General features: G+C 38.7%; 1 protein-coding gene across 2 annotated transcripts in view; it reads left to right on the top strand.

The window, feature by feature from the left end:
• Positions 1-17,028, top strand: part of UHRF2 (ubiquitin like with PHD and ring finger domains 2) — a 91,902-nt gene that overhangs the window by 44,398 nt on the left and 30,476 nt on the right. For both annotated transcript variants that reach the window (XM_082074464.1, XM_082074465.1), the window contains exon 5: positions 14,179-14,288. In XM_082074464.1, the coding sequence (XP_081930590.1) occupies positions 14,179-14,288 (110 nt within the window). The remainder of the gene's footprint in view (positions 1-14,178; positions 14,289-17,028) is intronic.

Below are 17,028 nucleotides of genomic sequence, written 5' to 3'. Positions count from 1 at the left end.
GGGTGGATAACCTCCCTTGACCTGCTGGTCACACTTTTCCTAACACACCCCAGGATACCATTGGCCTTCTTGGACACAAGGGCACACTGTTGACTCATGGTCAACCTGTTGTTGACCAGAACTCCCAAGTCCTTCTTTGCAGTGCTGCTTCCCAGCAGGATAACCACCAGCCTGTACTGGTGCCCGGGGTTATTCCTCCCCAGGTGCACGACCCTACAATTGCCCTTGTTGAACTTCATGAGGTTCTTTGCCCAGTCCTCCAGCCTGCCCAGGTCACACTGAATGGCAGCACAGCCTTTGAGTGTATCAACCACTCCTCCCAGTTTGGTATCATCAGTAAACTTGCTGAGGGTGTACTCAGTCTTTTCATCCAGGTCATTGATGAACATGTTGAACAGGGCTGGACCCAGTAATGACCCCTGGGAAACCCCACTAACTAAAGGCCTCCAACCAGATTTTGCACTGTTGATCACAGCCCTCTGAGCTCCACCATCCAGCCAGTTCATGATCCATCTCTCCGTGCATTCACTCAGCCCACACTTCCTGAGCTTGCCTATGAGGAGGTTGTGAGAGACGTTGTCAAAAGCCTTGCTGAAGTCAAGGTAGACAATGTCCACTGCTCTTCCCTCATCTACCCAGCCAGTCACACCATAATAGAAGGCTATCAGGTAGGTCAAACATGATTTCCCCTTGGTGAATCCATGTTGACTGCTGATAACTTTTTCCTTCACATGCTTGGAGATGTCATCCAGTATAAGTTGTTCCATCACCTTTACAGGGATGGAGGTGAGGCTGACCGGCCTGTAGTTTCCTGGGTCCTCCTTCTTGCTGTTTTTGAAGACTGGAGTGACATTGGCTTTCCTTGAGTACTCAGGCACCTCTGTTGTTCTCCAGAACTTTCAGAGGTGATGGAGAGTGGCTTTGCAATAGTATCTGCCAACTGTCTCAGCACTTGTGGGTGCATCCCGTTGGGACCCATGGATTTGTGGATGTCCAGTTTGTGTAAACAATCTCTAACCTGTTCTTCCTCAACCAAGGGAAAGTCTTCCTTTTGCCAGACTTTCTCTCCAATCTCTAGGGTCTGGGAAACTTGTGGGCCAGTCTTAGCGTTGAAGACTGAAGCAAAGATGGCATTCAGTAACTCTGCCTTCTTGGTGTCATCTGTCACCAGGGCATCCACCTCATTCAGCCATGGACCTACATTTTCCCTAACCTTCCTTTTGTTGCTGTTGTCCTTGACATCCCTGGCCAGATTTGCTTCCAAGTGTAGCTTGAGCTTCTTCACTGCATCCCTGCATACTCTTAACAGCTTCCTTGTATTCCTCTCAGATGGTCTGTCCCTTTTTCCACATTACATAAACAGCCTTCTACCACCTGAGTTTTGACAGGAGCTCCTTACACATTCATGCTGGCCTCTTACTCTCTTTAATTGATTTCTCCTTCATAGGGATGTATTGGTTTTGAGCTTGGAGGAAGGGATGTTTGAATATTAGCCAGCTCTCCTGGAACTCGCTACCTTCTAGAGCCCTAACCCATGGGATTCTTCCAAGCAGGACCTTGAAGAGACCAGAGTTTGCCCTGCTGAAGTCCATGGTTTTAGTCTTACTTATTGTCTTGCTTACTCCACCCAGAATCCTGAACTCCACCATCTCATGATGGCTGCAGCCAAGGCTACCCCCAACCATGACATCTCCAAAGATTATGAACATCAAAGAAAAGCATCTCCAAAGAAGAGCAAGAGATGTGATTTGCTTTGACTTGTATCAGGTCTTTAGTCTGTGTCTCCTAATATCCTGTCCCAATTAGGATGTTGTGATCTGAGTAGATGGAAACCAGATGAGTTTTAAAATGTATAAGACTGAGTGATCTGTCTCAGGTCTGAGTTAATGAGTTTTCTTGTACCTGGGAAGGCAGAGCCACTTGCAGCAATACTGGCTGGGAAGTAGCTCTGATGAGGAGGACCTGTGGGTGTTGGTAGACAGCAAGCTGAACATGAGCCAGCAGTATGTAATGAAGGCTAACAGTACTCAGACTGTATGAAAAGGAGTGTAATCAGAAGACTGGGGAGAGTGATTTATTCCCCTTTACTGAACACTCATTAGACTCCATCAAGAATACTAGATTCCACCCGCCCCCAAACACACACACCCCCTACCTCAATGCACAAAAGAAAGACACAGAGTAAATTCAACAAAGGACTGATGGGATGGTTTGGGAGCACAGTGGTACATGTCAGGCTGACCAGGGATGATGCTCATGTATTGCGACAAGAGAGCGGGGGAAGGGTGGCTCTTTGGATTGCATTCAATAGCTTAACTTTTCAGTTACTTAAAGCAATTAATGGTTTAATGCATAACAATTAAGGAAAAAAAAAGTGCATAAGTACCAACTCTTAAAAGTTGGAATGTTTTTTTGGTTTCATAGTCATTTCATAATCACCATAAGATAGAATTATCTTTTGAATGTGAGGGATGGGTTGACTTGGATTTTGAGCTTTTGGTTTGTTTTCCCAGAACATAAACTATTATCCTCACTATTTGTAACACTATCTTTAATAAACATGCAGACTTGGAACCACACAGTCTTTTGACTTGCTTTCTAGGGGGTGATTTTTAGAAGTGTTTTGAAGGTTAGTTTATTCCTACTGGAGAAAGTAATTCCAAACAGAAGAAAACAGACTAAAGTGCAGAGAGTGTGGAAAAAATAATGGTGAGCACAATATTGGGAGAAGCATGATGAAAATACATTAAAAAGGAGTAGTGTTTAAATGTGTGTATGAATTTAAGAGAATCAGTGAGGATGGGACAGGGCTTTTGAGATTGCTCGAGCAGAGTCAGCAAGACCAGATTGCTGGAGACTGTTGTGTTGAATTTTGAATATCATTATGGGCGGACACTCCTCAGCCTCTCTCGACAATCATGGTAAGAAGGTATTTTGTGTGATCAGAGGGAATTTCATGTATTTCTGTTTGTGGCTGTTACCATTTCCTAGCAGGATGCACGAGTGAGAGGAGCCTGGCTCTCTGCTTATGCACATGGATAAGAGCCCTCCACACAGAAGCCTTACCTTCTTCAGGATAAACACTCTTGTATTAAAGATGTTCCAGCCCCTTAATAATTTTTGTGGACCTTTTCTAGAACCACTTTCATAAGCTCATGTCTTTTCCACCCTGGGGAGCCCAGATCTGGCCTCACCAATACCAAGTAAGGAACGTTTACCTTCCTTCTAGCTTCTCACAAAGTTCTTTACAATGCAGTCCAGGAGGCTGTTGACCTTTTTTGCTTAACAAGGGCATATTGCTGGTATATGGTCAGCATCTTGTTTATGAGCTCCTCAAGGCTTTTTCTCTACCAAGCTGTTCTCTAGCCACTTGGCAAGTACTGGTGTATGGGGTATTCCCCATGTGCAGGACTTCACATTTCTCGTTGCTGAACACAATGAAATCCCTGTCTGTCCAACTCCCCAAGTCATTCTGAAGGGTGGCAAACACATCTGATCTATTGGTGCCAACTCCTGTTTTTATATCATCTGTGAACTTGCTGAAAGTCCACTCTGTTCCCATCATTCAGGTCATTAAGGAGTATGTTAAACAGAACTGGCTCAGGATCAATGCCTGGGGTGCTACTGATTTGCCTCCAACTGGACTTAGTGCCATTGATCACAATCCTGTAGATTGAGCCAATGTTCAGTCTCCCTTGCTGCGCACTTACCTAACCCATACTTGTCAGCTTGTATGTGAGGATGTGGGACAGTTACCAAAAGCCTTACTAAAGTGGATGTGAGCAACATCTGCTCTCCTGTCACCTTCCAAGCAAGTCACCTCATTGTAGAATACTGTCAGGGTGGTTAAACATGGTTTCCCCTTGGAAGTCCATGCTCACAATTCCTTATCACCTTCCTGTCCTCGTATCTGGAAATAATTTCCAGGTTATTTGCTCCATCACCTTCCCATGGATTGAGATGAGGCTGTCTGTCAGCAGATCTTCCTTCTTGAAGATAGTGACATTTGCTTTTCTCCATTTCTCAGGTAGGTGTCCCAGTTGTCATGACCTTTTGAAGATTACTAAGAGTAGCCTTGTCCAGACATCAGGCAGCTCTCTTAGCATTCATGGGTACAACCTGTTAGGCCCCATAGAGTTTTATGTCCAGTTTAAGTGCTCCATAAACCAGTCGTCCACTGGGGCTAAGTCTTCCTTACTCCAGACATTGCCTCTGGTCTTAGACACCTGGTATTCCTGAATGCTGGTATTACCAGAAAACAGTGAGGCAAAGAAGGTGCTGAGTCCCTTGGTCTTTTGTGTGTGTGTTTGTTTTGTTGTTTTGTTTTGTTTTAATCAGGGGGCCCACCATATTTAGCAGGGTTGTCACATGATCTGTAGTGTTCCTCTTCTGTTTTTATGGTTGTAGAATCCTTCCTTGTTGCCCTTGACATCTTTTGTCATATTCAAATCAAGGTAGGCCTTGCCTTTCCCAACCTTATGCCCACACAATTGGACAGGAACTCCATACTCCTCCCTGGGTCAGCTGCCTCTGCTTCCACCTCTTACACACTTCCCTTTTATGTCTGGGTTTAGTCTGGGAGCTCCATGCTCATCCATGCAGGTGTCCTGCTGCATTTCATTTCCTGCATGTGGTGATAAACCTTTCTTGAGCTTGGAGGAGGTGATCCTTGAATATCAACCAGCTCTACTGGACCCTTCTTTTTGCCAGGGCTGTATCCTGTAGATATCTTCCAAGGAGATCATCTTGTTTTTTATATTGCTTCCTCCTCTAAGGATCCTGAGCTCAATCATCTCATCATCATTGCAGCCAAACTGTCATGACTTTAATGTTCCTATTTTGTAAGTATCTGGCCTAACAGCACACCTCTTCTTAATCACCTGTGTCAGGAAGTTGTCACTGCACTCCAGAAATTTCCTAGGTTGGCTGTGCGCTGTTCTGTTGTCCTTCCAGCAGATGGCCGGGTCTGTAAACATGGAGCTTACTCCAATAGCCTGAAGAAAGCCTAGTATACTTATCCTTGCTTAGGAGATCTGTAGCAGGCACCCACTACAGCATCACCTGTGTTGTTCTATCAGCTAATCTGGGCCTGTGAGCTCTCAGCTGACTCCTGACCTGTCCTCACATAAGGTGCAACTCCCCCTCTTGGCTTTCTAGCCTGTCCTTCCTGAAGAGCCCATATCCATTTGTCACAGCACTCCAGTCATGTGAGCTATCCCACCATGTCTCCGTGATCCTAGTGAGGTCATGGACCTGCAGTAATTATACAGACTTTGATAATTCCTCTTGTTTGATCTCTGTATTGTATGTATTGGTGTATAGGTGTTTCAGGGAGGCAATAAGGTGTGCTGATTCCGCAGAAAGGGTGTGAGAGCATTCCCCATAAGGCTCTGCCGCTGGCACTTCTTTCTTTACATGTCTACAGTTCAAGTGATTTAACTTCTGCTTTTTGTTGTTGCTGATTGTTTTGTTCCTTCTCTTCTGATCACCCCATGCCCTTTGCTTGCCTACCCCATTCCGAGTTTCCTCACTTGTTTTTTGAGGAATCTGTCCAACAGTTTTACCCAGAAGTCTACAAATATTTGTACATACATAAAAATGAATAATAGTGGAATCGTCACAGATCCCAAACATACACATAAGACTTAGGAATGCTGTGCTACCATTATGCAAGAGCCATTGGACGCTTAGATGGAGCATTTAATATTGTGCACTAATGGAATTGGACATCATGGCACAGGTATTTGATGTAATTTGTCTGAAGAGAACTGGGCAATATAAGGAATTAAGACATCACAAAATGAGCAGCTACCCTCTAAATGTCAAATTAATTAGGACTTTTTCTCTCTGTAGGTCACCATGTACTTCTTGACTTTAAGGAATTGTTGGTGATCTGAAGTGCATCCTGTTTGGAGCGGGAGCATCCCTGCATGCCAAGCTTTTTCATTAAAGTGATGCTCTCATGTACATTCAAGCTGTGATAATCCATTCATTACAAACATGTTAGGCAAAAAAATGTGGTTTTGGCACTGTTTGTGAGTAATCTGATTTGCCTTTGCTTCTATATGAAGCATCCTATAGGAAATGTGTGTGTTTCTTTGTGTTTTTTGGTAGATACCATCAGGTTTTTTTTTTTTTTATGGTTGGTTGGTTGGTTTTGAAGCATCTTAAACTTATTTGTTTATTCACTTGGTATTACTTTTATTATTGCACAGAGTACTTACTGTGTTTCTGTGTTTTCAAGACTCTTCTTTTGCTATTCTTTGTTTTCTGGAAAGCTTTTCCATCCTGACAGCATCCTTCCGAGTTTTTTTGTTACAAAGGAAGATACTTCTTCGTGTGTCTTTTTTTTTTGAATTGAGATTCCCACTTAATACAGTTGGGTACATAAATTGGTCTCCTGTAACTGTGTGTAAGCTCATGATCAGTATGTGTGCTGCATCTACTCTCAGAATTGTAATGTAATGTAAAATACGGATAGAAGCTTTTAACTTGTAGTAGGAGTTACCTGTTTGTAATTCCTTCTCCTCCTAGCATGAAAGAGCTTGTTGACTAGTCCAGACCCCTGGAATGATGTCTTGAGCAAACTCTTTGCATTGTTCTGAGTCTCGCAACTGAGTCCACAAACATAGAGAAGTGGACTGAGCACACACCATGCCCTGTGATGCCAAGCACAGTTTTGTAGCTTTGTTTTTCATCCATGCAGCCTTTGGGGTTCCATCTTTGTGGGTCTTAATCCAGCTCTTTTTACGTGGTTCTTTATGGACATTTGGTCAAGTAGATCTTAATATCTGCATGTTTGAACCTGGATTTGGAAACTGTGGGTGCCCATTTCACATTGTGATAGTGCCGGCCACGAAGTTCCTGAAGTTGAAGAATGGAAGCAGCTGTGGTGACCGGAGGTGGTGTCCCTGTTGGTGACCATGCCGGGGGCACAGTGGATTGTGAGTGCTGGTGCTGCGGCGTGCCTGGTCTTCATGTGCTGCTGTTGCTGTGCCCTGCAGTGGATGCTGTGGCACAGGGCAGAGTCTTGCTCCTGAGCAACCACGGTAAATAAAATATTGGGATCTGACAATGCATTCTGCCAGTGCGTTCTCCTTTTCTCAGGTACTATATTTATGCTTGCTTCTCTAATGTTCATCTGCTTTACAGATCTCAGTCTAAGGAAAAAAACGATAGTCTCTGCGTCCGAAGCTCTACTTCCAGAGTATGAACTATAATGAACTATAATACGTTGTTTTATAAATGCATCAAGCATTATACCTGCTTAAAAAAACGTAATATCCTGACTGGCATGTGTGTGTATCCACAATGTGAATTTGTGTGTTTGGGCATTGTGTGTGTGTGTGTTTGGTTTGGTTTGGTTTGTGTTTAAAGGCCTTAACAATTTGTATTAGATTATGACATTTCTGATAGTAAGGTCTTCAACATATTCTGGGAAATATATTTATTTATTTACTGACCTGTCTATTTATTATATCTTAGCACTATATATATATGGTAATAAATTCATTGCATATTAGAAGAACTATGTCCTGTATCTTTGTCCTTATAGTGGCTTGTGTAATAAAAATAAAGCTGAATGAAAATCACAGCTAACACTGTCCCATTTTGTAACTGTGCATTTGTATGTGGAATATTATGAAAAAATCTTCAAAATATTGTCTGTTTTTCTGCTTGCATACAACATAAGGTAAAAGAACCTCTATGTAATTCAGTGCAACCTAGCAGAATTTGGGAAGATTTGGTGAGTGTTGTAATTGTATTACGAAAATCTTTTAGCCTTTGTCTCATTCTGTGTAGACAATGTGCGTTTGCAGTTTGATGAAACTAAGGTTTAGCCTAAGTTTTAGTTACTGTTTTAAGCAACTAGTAGTAATTTCCACATTGCAATATTTTTTATCAGAGATATTTTCCATTTAACATATTTTTAAATATGCATGCTGTTAAATGTATTTGCTTTAATTCAAAACATTATTTTGGCTGATGGTGACTTAGATTGAAAGTATTGAAGTAAACATCACAACATAGCTCTGTTTTTTGGGAGTGGATTTCTGTAGAGATTATTTGTTACAGTAACACAATTAATTCTCTAGCTGGTTGATTTTAACCTATTTGTAATTTAATATTTTATAATAGAAGTTGATAAACAGTTGTTCATGAGCTTAGTTCAGGAACACAGTTTCTCTTGTTTCAAAAGCAAAGAGTTTAAGAAAAACAGTCGTCACTTAAAAATATATATATATTGAGTAAGTCAGGATACAAGTTCTTGCAGCTGTTAAATGTGAAAGCACAAAGTGCAAAGAAACAATTAAATGTTGTTGATTCATGCAGTAGGCATAAGCTCCAGTGGCTTAACCACTTCTAAGGAGATAACATTAAAACCTCTAACAAGCATTAAGAATGGTAATATTGAACAGATTGTTTGCATATTTCTGAAGAAGTTATCCAACTGTTTTTTGATGATGCAGGAGAAAATAAAAAGAGTTGCTGTCAGAAAGCTTTGCAGAAGCAGAATAGAGGCTGATTGATCAGAGACAAGGTGTAAACAAAGTAGTGCATATTAAAATACAGATACTGAAAGTGGTAGTGTATTTGGCCCTGGTTTGATTTTAAATTGTTTGGAGAGTGTAGCCAACGTCATATTCTGTTAGGCTTTACTCTAATTGTAGCTGTTTCTCTGCTGACCTGGACAATACCCTTTGACAGTAACCATAGAAGCTGACAAATTAGTGGTGAACACGACTTAGTGAGTAAAGTTTTACCCTTAGGAGGCCTGAGGATAAAGTGTCATTAGACACTTCTTAAGAATTTTTGTGGGAATGTGACTTCTGTGTGTATTTTTCGTATAGTAAACTTTGTCCTGCTGTTATTCAACATGGTATTTTGACTCAGCGTGTGGTGAAATATTTTTCTTCTACTTTGAATATGGTAAAGTGATAAAACCAGAAAGTTCCAGAGGCAGATCTGGCAATTGTAACTGAATCTCTCAGACTATAGGAGTGGATAGAGTTTTGACACTGTGGTAATTGTCATCTAGTGGCTTTTATTGTCCTGGAAGCTGGCCTTTGAAATATTCAAGATCAGTTGTCATACTTCTAATGAGATATGATTATATATGTCTGGAGTGTTTTGCAGCCTGAAGGCTTAAAAAAACAGGAATGGGTTGTGGCGGGGGAAGTACAGATATAAGAAGATTCAGGTGAAGGTTTCTATCCGGCTATGTCTAACCTACCTAAAAGGAAAGCTTGTATTAGGAATTCTTTTGTAGTGAAGGGTCTGGCTCTGTTTGGGGATTTAATTTCTTTAAAGGATTTAGCATACCTACATGACCATAAATGCAGTCTCATTTACTATGCATAGCATATAAACCAAGATACTTTTTATCTCACTTCTGGTATGCTAAGGTAAAGAAATAAAGAAAGGTTGTATTTCTTGTGTATATTTGAGCAATGTAGCCAAAATTTTATTAGATAATTATAATTTTAAAGACAGATCTTGTGTATCTTGATCATTATTACAGCTATTATATGTGTAATTTGGCAGAAGAATTAGTCTTTTAAGAGCAACTAGCTGAGCGGGGATTTTTAGCTTTAGTAAGGGATACGCAGCCATTTGTTGGAACATACCAGCTTTGTAAAGTTACTTGATAGTATTTGCTTGCTCCTTATGTTAAGCATATCAGAAAATAAAATGTTTTCTCTGGTTCAAATACTAAATGTTTTTTAGGAAAAACAGTTTGAAAGTTACTTTCTGAGTGCTCTTATCCCAATGCAAAAATACAGAAGAGACTCAAAAGAGAAGGAATTTCTACCATGACCTAATATGTGATACAGAAGTGATTATTTCTGTCTATTTTATCAGTTCCATATGGGAATAATATTACTTATGTCACTAGCATTGCAGTGCTATGAGAGAAAACATACTGGTATAAATTGTTACCTCCGCACAAATGATTTTTTTTATATTTTTAGAGTTCTGTGTTTGCTAGTATTAATTAGGGGAGTTGTTTTATTTAACTATATTTTTTAAAAGTATGTTGCGTTTCGACACTGTGAGGTTGCAGTAATATACCCATGATGTTTTTGTGATAAAGTTGATGAAAATCCAGGCAAAATCCAATCCATGAAAATCCAATCCAGCAAAAACTGTTTGCTGTGGTGCCTTTTGATACACTAATACCATTGAACCAGTTTTTATAAATCTTTTCATGGTATCTTTCAGTGATATGATAATCAGTGTAGTTACAAGTCATTTTAATATTTTAAATTGGCACCAGTAGAATTTACTCCTAATGGATATTCTACTGAGCTCAGGTTTGGCTTGTTTCCCGAAGATACAGATAGCAGTAACACAAGCGTCTGTACATTTGTGAGTATGTCTTTATGGTATTTTACCACCTTCCTTCTTGTCTAAAGGCTGTATGCAGAGTATTACATGTGATGAAAAGCTTTTTTCTTTTTAAACAACCGCTTTCTAAATTTCTGGAGAAAATTGAGTAAAAAAAAAGGGTAAATTAAAGTAAAACAGCTCTAAACAACAAAACCAATGTAGAGAAAGGGGGAAACATTGCAAGTTTTTCCTAGATGCGCTTTTGCTCCTACTAGGGATAGCGTATTTAGAGGTGAAACCATGCACACATTGAAGATTTGCAAGGTGCAAAAACTGGAGAAAAGTGCACTCTGCAAATATTTTGAAATTTATCTGAAATGTACTGGAATTTGAGAATATCTCTGTATCCCATGGCATTTGTAAAGTCATATTTGTAGCTGCTACACTCACTGTGTTGTTTCTTGAGAAGATCTTAACTTATTGAATAAATTATGCTTCGCATTGTCTGTAGATGCACAGGTAGTTGCATGCTTACTAGTATCCAACATATTATTCAACTTCTATCGCTATTTTGACTTTTCCATATGTATCTGCCTAATGTTTAAGATGAGCTTGTTTGTTTTTTATCTTTTGCTTTGTAAGCATACAGATATGCAAACCAATACATGTATTTTTATATTAATACAAAACTTCATGTTACGTAGGTGAACTAAGGCATAATTTTATACTTTGGTTTTAAAATAGACTCATTAATTTTGAGTTATGTTAGATAAAAGTCCTAGAAGAATCAGGCTGGATAGGCAGGCAAGTAGTAATATAGCTACGGAAGGTCCTAACATAACTAGGTTTATAGCGTTAGAGAGTGTCAGGACATTTGTTTTGATTTGGTTTTCACTTTAAGTAGTCTAGAACTAACAAAAAGTGTAGGGGAGTTAAGAAAAGACTCTCCAAGGTTCAGAAAATAATTGGGGAAATGGTACTTTGAGAAGCTCAGTCTGTATTTGTTTGTTTGGTCTTCCTGCCAGAGGTTACATTTACAGTTTGTCCTCTCTGTATTTGCATGTGTAGTATCTTTATAACTGAATTAATGGCTAGGTATTGTAGATAATTCAAAGTGTCTTTGCATGCTACTGCAGAAGGGAGAAGCTTCCACTTGCCTTCCCTGTGGAGTTGTACTGGTCCTCACAGTCCTTCTAGAGATGGGTAGTTATTCCTGGGAGTGCTGTTCTATCTGTTCCAGTGACAATTTTCTAGTTAACTATTTAACTTTAAACCAAACCTGGAAATTTTGCCTCAAGTAGAGCTGCAGATACGGTAACAGCTGTAGGAATTCAGGTGCTGTAGCCATTCACAGACTGGAAGTATGTCCATAACTCTCGGTTGTCAGAGGAATACTTGGCCATAACAGAAGCTGGCATCTCGCGTTCCAATGTGGGTGGCTGGACCACATGGTCTCATCCAGACTGAGGTGCAGTAAATCAGACATCCTGTGTTCACTGCATTCTATGGAAATTTAAGTAAATCTGAGGGGTGTTAACCCACAATGGGCAGAACTGCTTTTAAGTAATGCCCCCTAGTGTGTAATTGAAGATGATCTTAAATACATGATATTCCAGCAAAACAAACAGTTTTCTATTTGATTAGTGTATTTGGATTGATGTATCATTTTGTATGTTCTGTTGAAACATCCCAAATCTTTGAAATTTGCTAGCATTTAGTGTTTATGCATGTGACCAACAACGGGGAATGTTTTCCCTCCAAAAACTGCAAGGAAGAAAAAGGGTCAAAATATATACAGGTGCCAAAGTGAGCAGGTGTTGGTGCACTTAGAAGACAATTACAGTGAATCAAGACTCTCGGAGTCCTCTCAGCTCCATTTCTGTGGACAAACAATGCAGTGCTCATGGCCACCAAAAAGTATTTGGTTGCCTGTGGGTTTTTCCCTGACTTCGTCTTTTTATGCCTCAATTAAGTCAGCATGTGGCAGAGTCCAAGAACTGGGGTCAGCACAGGAGAAGTGGTGGGAGCAGAGGGGGAGCAGTGGATCTCAGACTGAAGACTCATGTTTCTGGAGGTGTTCTGTTATTGCAGTTATCCTTATTTAATATGGACCTAATATCTTGTTTCCCCACCTGATTCAGACATATTCTCAGGCCTTTCTGCACTCTAAATATTTGAAAGAAACAGCATTTTAACATACTGGTGGTCTTGACCTGGAAAATATTCTCCAGTGCAGAAACATTTAATTATTATCTTCACAGTTACTAATTGTTGTTATTTCCCTGCTCCTGGATAAACACTTGTAACGGTGCAGTGTACTTCTGCTTTGCTTAGCAGAATCCTGCACAACTTCAAATACTGAACAGTAACCAGTACAGTCGTTTGTTTTATCATTTGTAATAAAGCATTCAAAAACTGTATAATCTTCACTGTATCCTAACTTGGACTTAGGCTGGCTGTGTGCTGCTACTTATCTATTATGTCCAGCACATATGATGTCTGTATAGGAAAGAAGAAAAAATCTTTCATTTCTTGTGTTGCAGGATGCACACTGGATATTTTAACTACAAGCATCACAGTCTTGGTAAAATGTTAAACTTTATAATCTTACTAATTCAAGCTATGGTATTTGTGGTCTGTGTTAATTTAGTTGCTTGTGTAGTTTTGGATTTCAAAATACTTTTCTAGAATCGAATCAGGGACTGCAGCAGTACAACAGAATTAGAGCGAATTTCGAAGAGAAGTTCAACAAATCCAAACCTCCTTCAGATTTTTTTTTTTTTTAATGACTCGGTCTCACCCTGCAAAAAATAAATCTCTCCAGCCAGTAAATTTCTTTCTTGTGTGAAACTGCTCAGTTCTGAAATCGGTAATTACAAATGTGATTCAGTGAACTATGTTCAGTAATTAAAACCTCCAATATGTGTTATACTGAAAAGCCCTACTGAGTTCTAGGTTAGGTAGTAAATTGAAAATGGGAGAACAGGCAGTTGACGAAGGCACAGTATCGTCTCAAGGACGGAGGAAAAGGGGGTGTTTCAAAGTGTTGGTATTTTTATGACCTTTTCTTTTTAGATACATTTATATTTGAATTAGAATTTTAGCAAGTAGAAAGAGATTATAATAGGAAGAGGTGAAAACCTCTACTCTACATTTAGTATTTCCTAATCCTCTAGAAGGCTTTCAACATTAATGTTGTGGACTCATGGCATATTTGTTCCTCATGACTGAGATATGGGGAATAGATTTTGCACTGAAACCTGACATTAGCAGGGCCACTCACAGTATATAATTAAATATTGCATGTGTCTTTGCAGGATCAAGTTTTCAGTTTCCAAAACATTTAAGAGGTCATAGCAGGGCTTTTCAAGCTTTCTATTGCTTTTTTTTTAAACTAGTGGTTCCAATAGCGTCTGTTATTGTGTCTTGCAAGTCATGTTTCTGGCTCATTTCTGACACTATACTTTTAAAATAATGTTTGATATGCTGTATTTGAGAAGATACGATTTTGTCTGCTCTGCCGTGTTTGGCCAACAAAAGATTGTGAGGTTTTAGAAGCAGAATTACAAAGTTATGGATGGCTGTCAATAAGGACATACTCAGCTGGCAGGTTATCTGAGGGTAATGGAGTAGTCTTTTTTTATGCACGTTGTAAATATGTATTTTGGTTTTCTGATTAGTTATAGTACTAGACTGAATTTTGTGTGTGAATTGAAATAAAGTATCCTGTTAGTGATGAAAAAAAGATGCTAGTTACCTTTATCTCATTGCTTAGGATTCATAAAGTACAGAATCAAGGTCTCAGGAACTAAGTTGAATGTACTTTTTATTCTTTTTGTTTTTCAGAGGCCCAGAAGACACAATAAATGATTGTAAAATCCTTTTTATAGAGGAAATGTACAAGATTGAAAAGCCAGGAGCTTATCCATTGACATTTGGGGATGGAGATTTCAAAAGTATGCTTTTTTAAATTATTTGAATAGAAGTACAAATTGAATGATGTTTCTGTAAAAAAATAAAAAGATCAACATGCGGAGGTAATAATAATTGTTTTGTGTGTTCAGGAAAGTAATAACATAGAGTCCTTTTTAGTTTTCTAAAAGTATGTTTACTGTAAGGTGGCTCTATTGACATATTCATAAACCAATAACATCTTAATGCTATCAATCATAAGTAAGGAAAAAGGGGAACAGCTAATAATATTCTAAGTAAACTGTGCAGAATGAATTCTTAGTCTCCAAGTCACCAAAACTGCGATTGCAATTGATATGTCATTTAAACTTCAAATAATGTAATAAATGCCAAAGATAGAATCAGTCTGTAATGATGCACTTTATCCCTGTCGTTAAGTCAGAATTTTAAAAACATAAGGAACATTGTGCCAAAGCTGCTCATAACATGGAAAAAAAAAGGCATAAGTAATGTTTGGATTATTATTTGGCCCTGCATGACTTTCTAAAAATCAGCTATGCCATACCTCCTCATCCTTCCAGCAACCACAGGAATGCAGTTAGTAGTGGCTCATCTAAGAGGCAGTGTGACATTTTAGCCAAACTTTAAAAATATATTAAAGTTAGGAGTGATAAGTGTTTCTGGTAGGAAACCTTCATAAATAAATGTAACACAGAAATGTAATCTTTAAAAATGTAAACCGGAAACTTAATTGATCTGTCACCTTAGCCTTATTTCTTTTTCTGGAGGCAAACTTTTTCACTACACTGCCCTTTTAATTTCTGTTCATGTAGTTCTGTTTTTTTCTGTAAGCTGGCTTGATGTTCACTTATTCACGGTGCACATCAGCTGAGCTGTGTGCAGTAAGCAGTATGCCCTTTACTGTTCTACTGTACTTACATCCCTATTTGTATTTTGTTTTTAAAATTTTAAAATATATATACATATTTTTATAAATACAGACACTTTGGCTTGTTTGTATGCTATGAAAAGCTGCAGACTTTTGTTATAATAACAGCAGATGAAATTCAAATAATTAATTGGCCTTAAATACACTGTGAGATTGTTGTAAGCGCAATCAGAAAATGCATTGGCTGTATTTCTGTCTATGTTACATTATTGTCCATGTCCTTTCCAAAACATAGAATACCTACTTTGTTTCTCTGCTAGACAATTGTTTCCAATGTAGGTGACCTCTGCAGAAAAATTGGTATTCCTTGATCATGGCCATATGTTAATTATGTTTTGTATCTGTAAATGAGATAAAGTGTATGACCTGTCAGTGTATGTTTAGCAGTTACCATTTAAAATAAGGTAGTTATTTCCAAATTATTTAGTTGATATCTAAATTCTGCAGCCCAGGAAAAGAGCAGGAGCAATTACAAAATTATATTTGAAAATCAATAAAGTAATAAGAAACATACTTGTAAATAAGTTTCTAATATTTATATGCAAAATGAAAGTAAGATCCAGCCTCAATATATGTTACTTCATCAGAATCCAGATTTGTGCTATGAACATGAGAGATGTCTTCTTGCAAAAGAAGATAATATGAAATAATGTATGCGACTAATATCTACAGTGTCGGTAGGGGTGAACAGACCTGTCTTTGTGTGAGCAATAATGCAGATATAATCAGTGTGTTTTATTTACAACATGGTTAAAGCAGAAATATGAACAATTAAAGTAATGTAATGAAAATTATGGCTTATATTTTGTTTGTATATTGAAGAAAGTTGAAAACTGCAGGTATTGTTTAACTGAACTAAAACATGTAGAGTTTTTTGGTTTTTTTGCTCTTGAAAAATTACTAACTTTTGACCTAGGAAAACGGTTTGTAACCAAAACTGGCAAATTTCATAGGCCTAAACAACCTGTGGTGGTAAGAGCTACAGAAAAATATGCAGTTTCTTTTTGCCTGTTATTTATTGGATTATGTAGACTACTGAGTTTCTTTAGGAAGTGCTCAGTCATCACTTTTAATATTATTTGAAGTGGATACCAGTTATCTGGGGTTTCTTCAGTCTGTCTTTACTTGAATTGATGATGGCACCATGGACAGACTATAGTTTTGCCTTGCTGTGCTGGAAATTCCACAGATTTTTTCATCAGCATTCATAATGTTTCTTTTCTCTTCAAATGAACCCTGGGAGAGAAGTCTTAAAGTAGAAGATTACTTCCATTTGGATAGCATGCAGATAAGTCTAGACTTTGGTAGAAGCACTATACTGAGAGATTTTGGCTTTCTTTTTAAGTGTGTCAGACCTTTGTCTTTGAGGCTTTGTTGAATAACCACTGCTGGTGGCCTTATACATTTGCTCCTCATGTTCTGCAGTCAGAATATCTTGCTAGAACTTCTGTCTGTAGCTGGTAATTTTCCATCATCAGTGGTTCTGCTTTTATGTTCTTCAGCTTTTATGTTTTTTCTCCTAAAAAATTATTGGACCTTTACAGATCATGTCATCCTACCCCCTGCCATGGGCAGGAGCATCTCTTGCTAGATCAGGTGGCTCAAAGCCACATCCAACCTGACTTTTTATGCTTCCAGGTATGGAGCATCTACAACTTCTCTGGGCAACCTGTTCCACTGTCTCATCACCCTCATAATAAAAAATTATTCCTTATATCCAATCTAAATCTATCCTCTTTCAGTTTAAAACTGTTGCTCCTTGTCCTGTCACTATAGGCCCTGTTAAAAAGTCTGTCCCCATCTTTCTTATAGTCCCCCTTTAAGTACTGAAAGGA

The sequence above is a fragment of the Streptopelia decaocto genome, assembly GCF_964273445.1.
Source record: "Streptopelia decaocto genome assembly, chromosome: Z".
Taxonomy (NCBI): Eukaryota; Metazoa; Chordata; class Aves; order Columbiformes; family Columbidae; genus Streptopelia; species Streptopelia decaocto.
The sequence above is the reverse complement of the archived record's forward strand: the minus strand, read 5'-3'. Positions and strand labels throughout refer to the sequence as shown.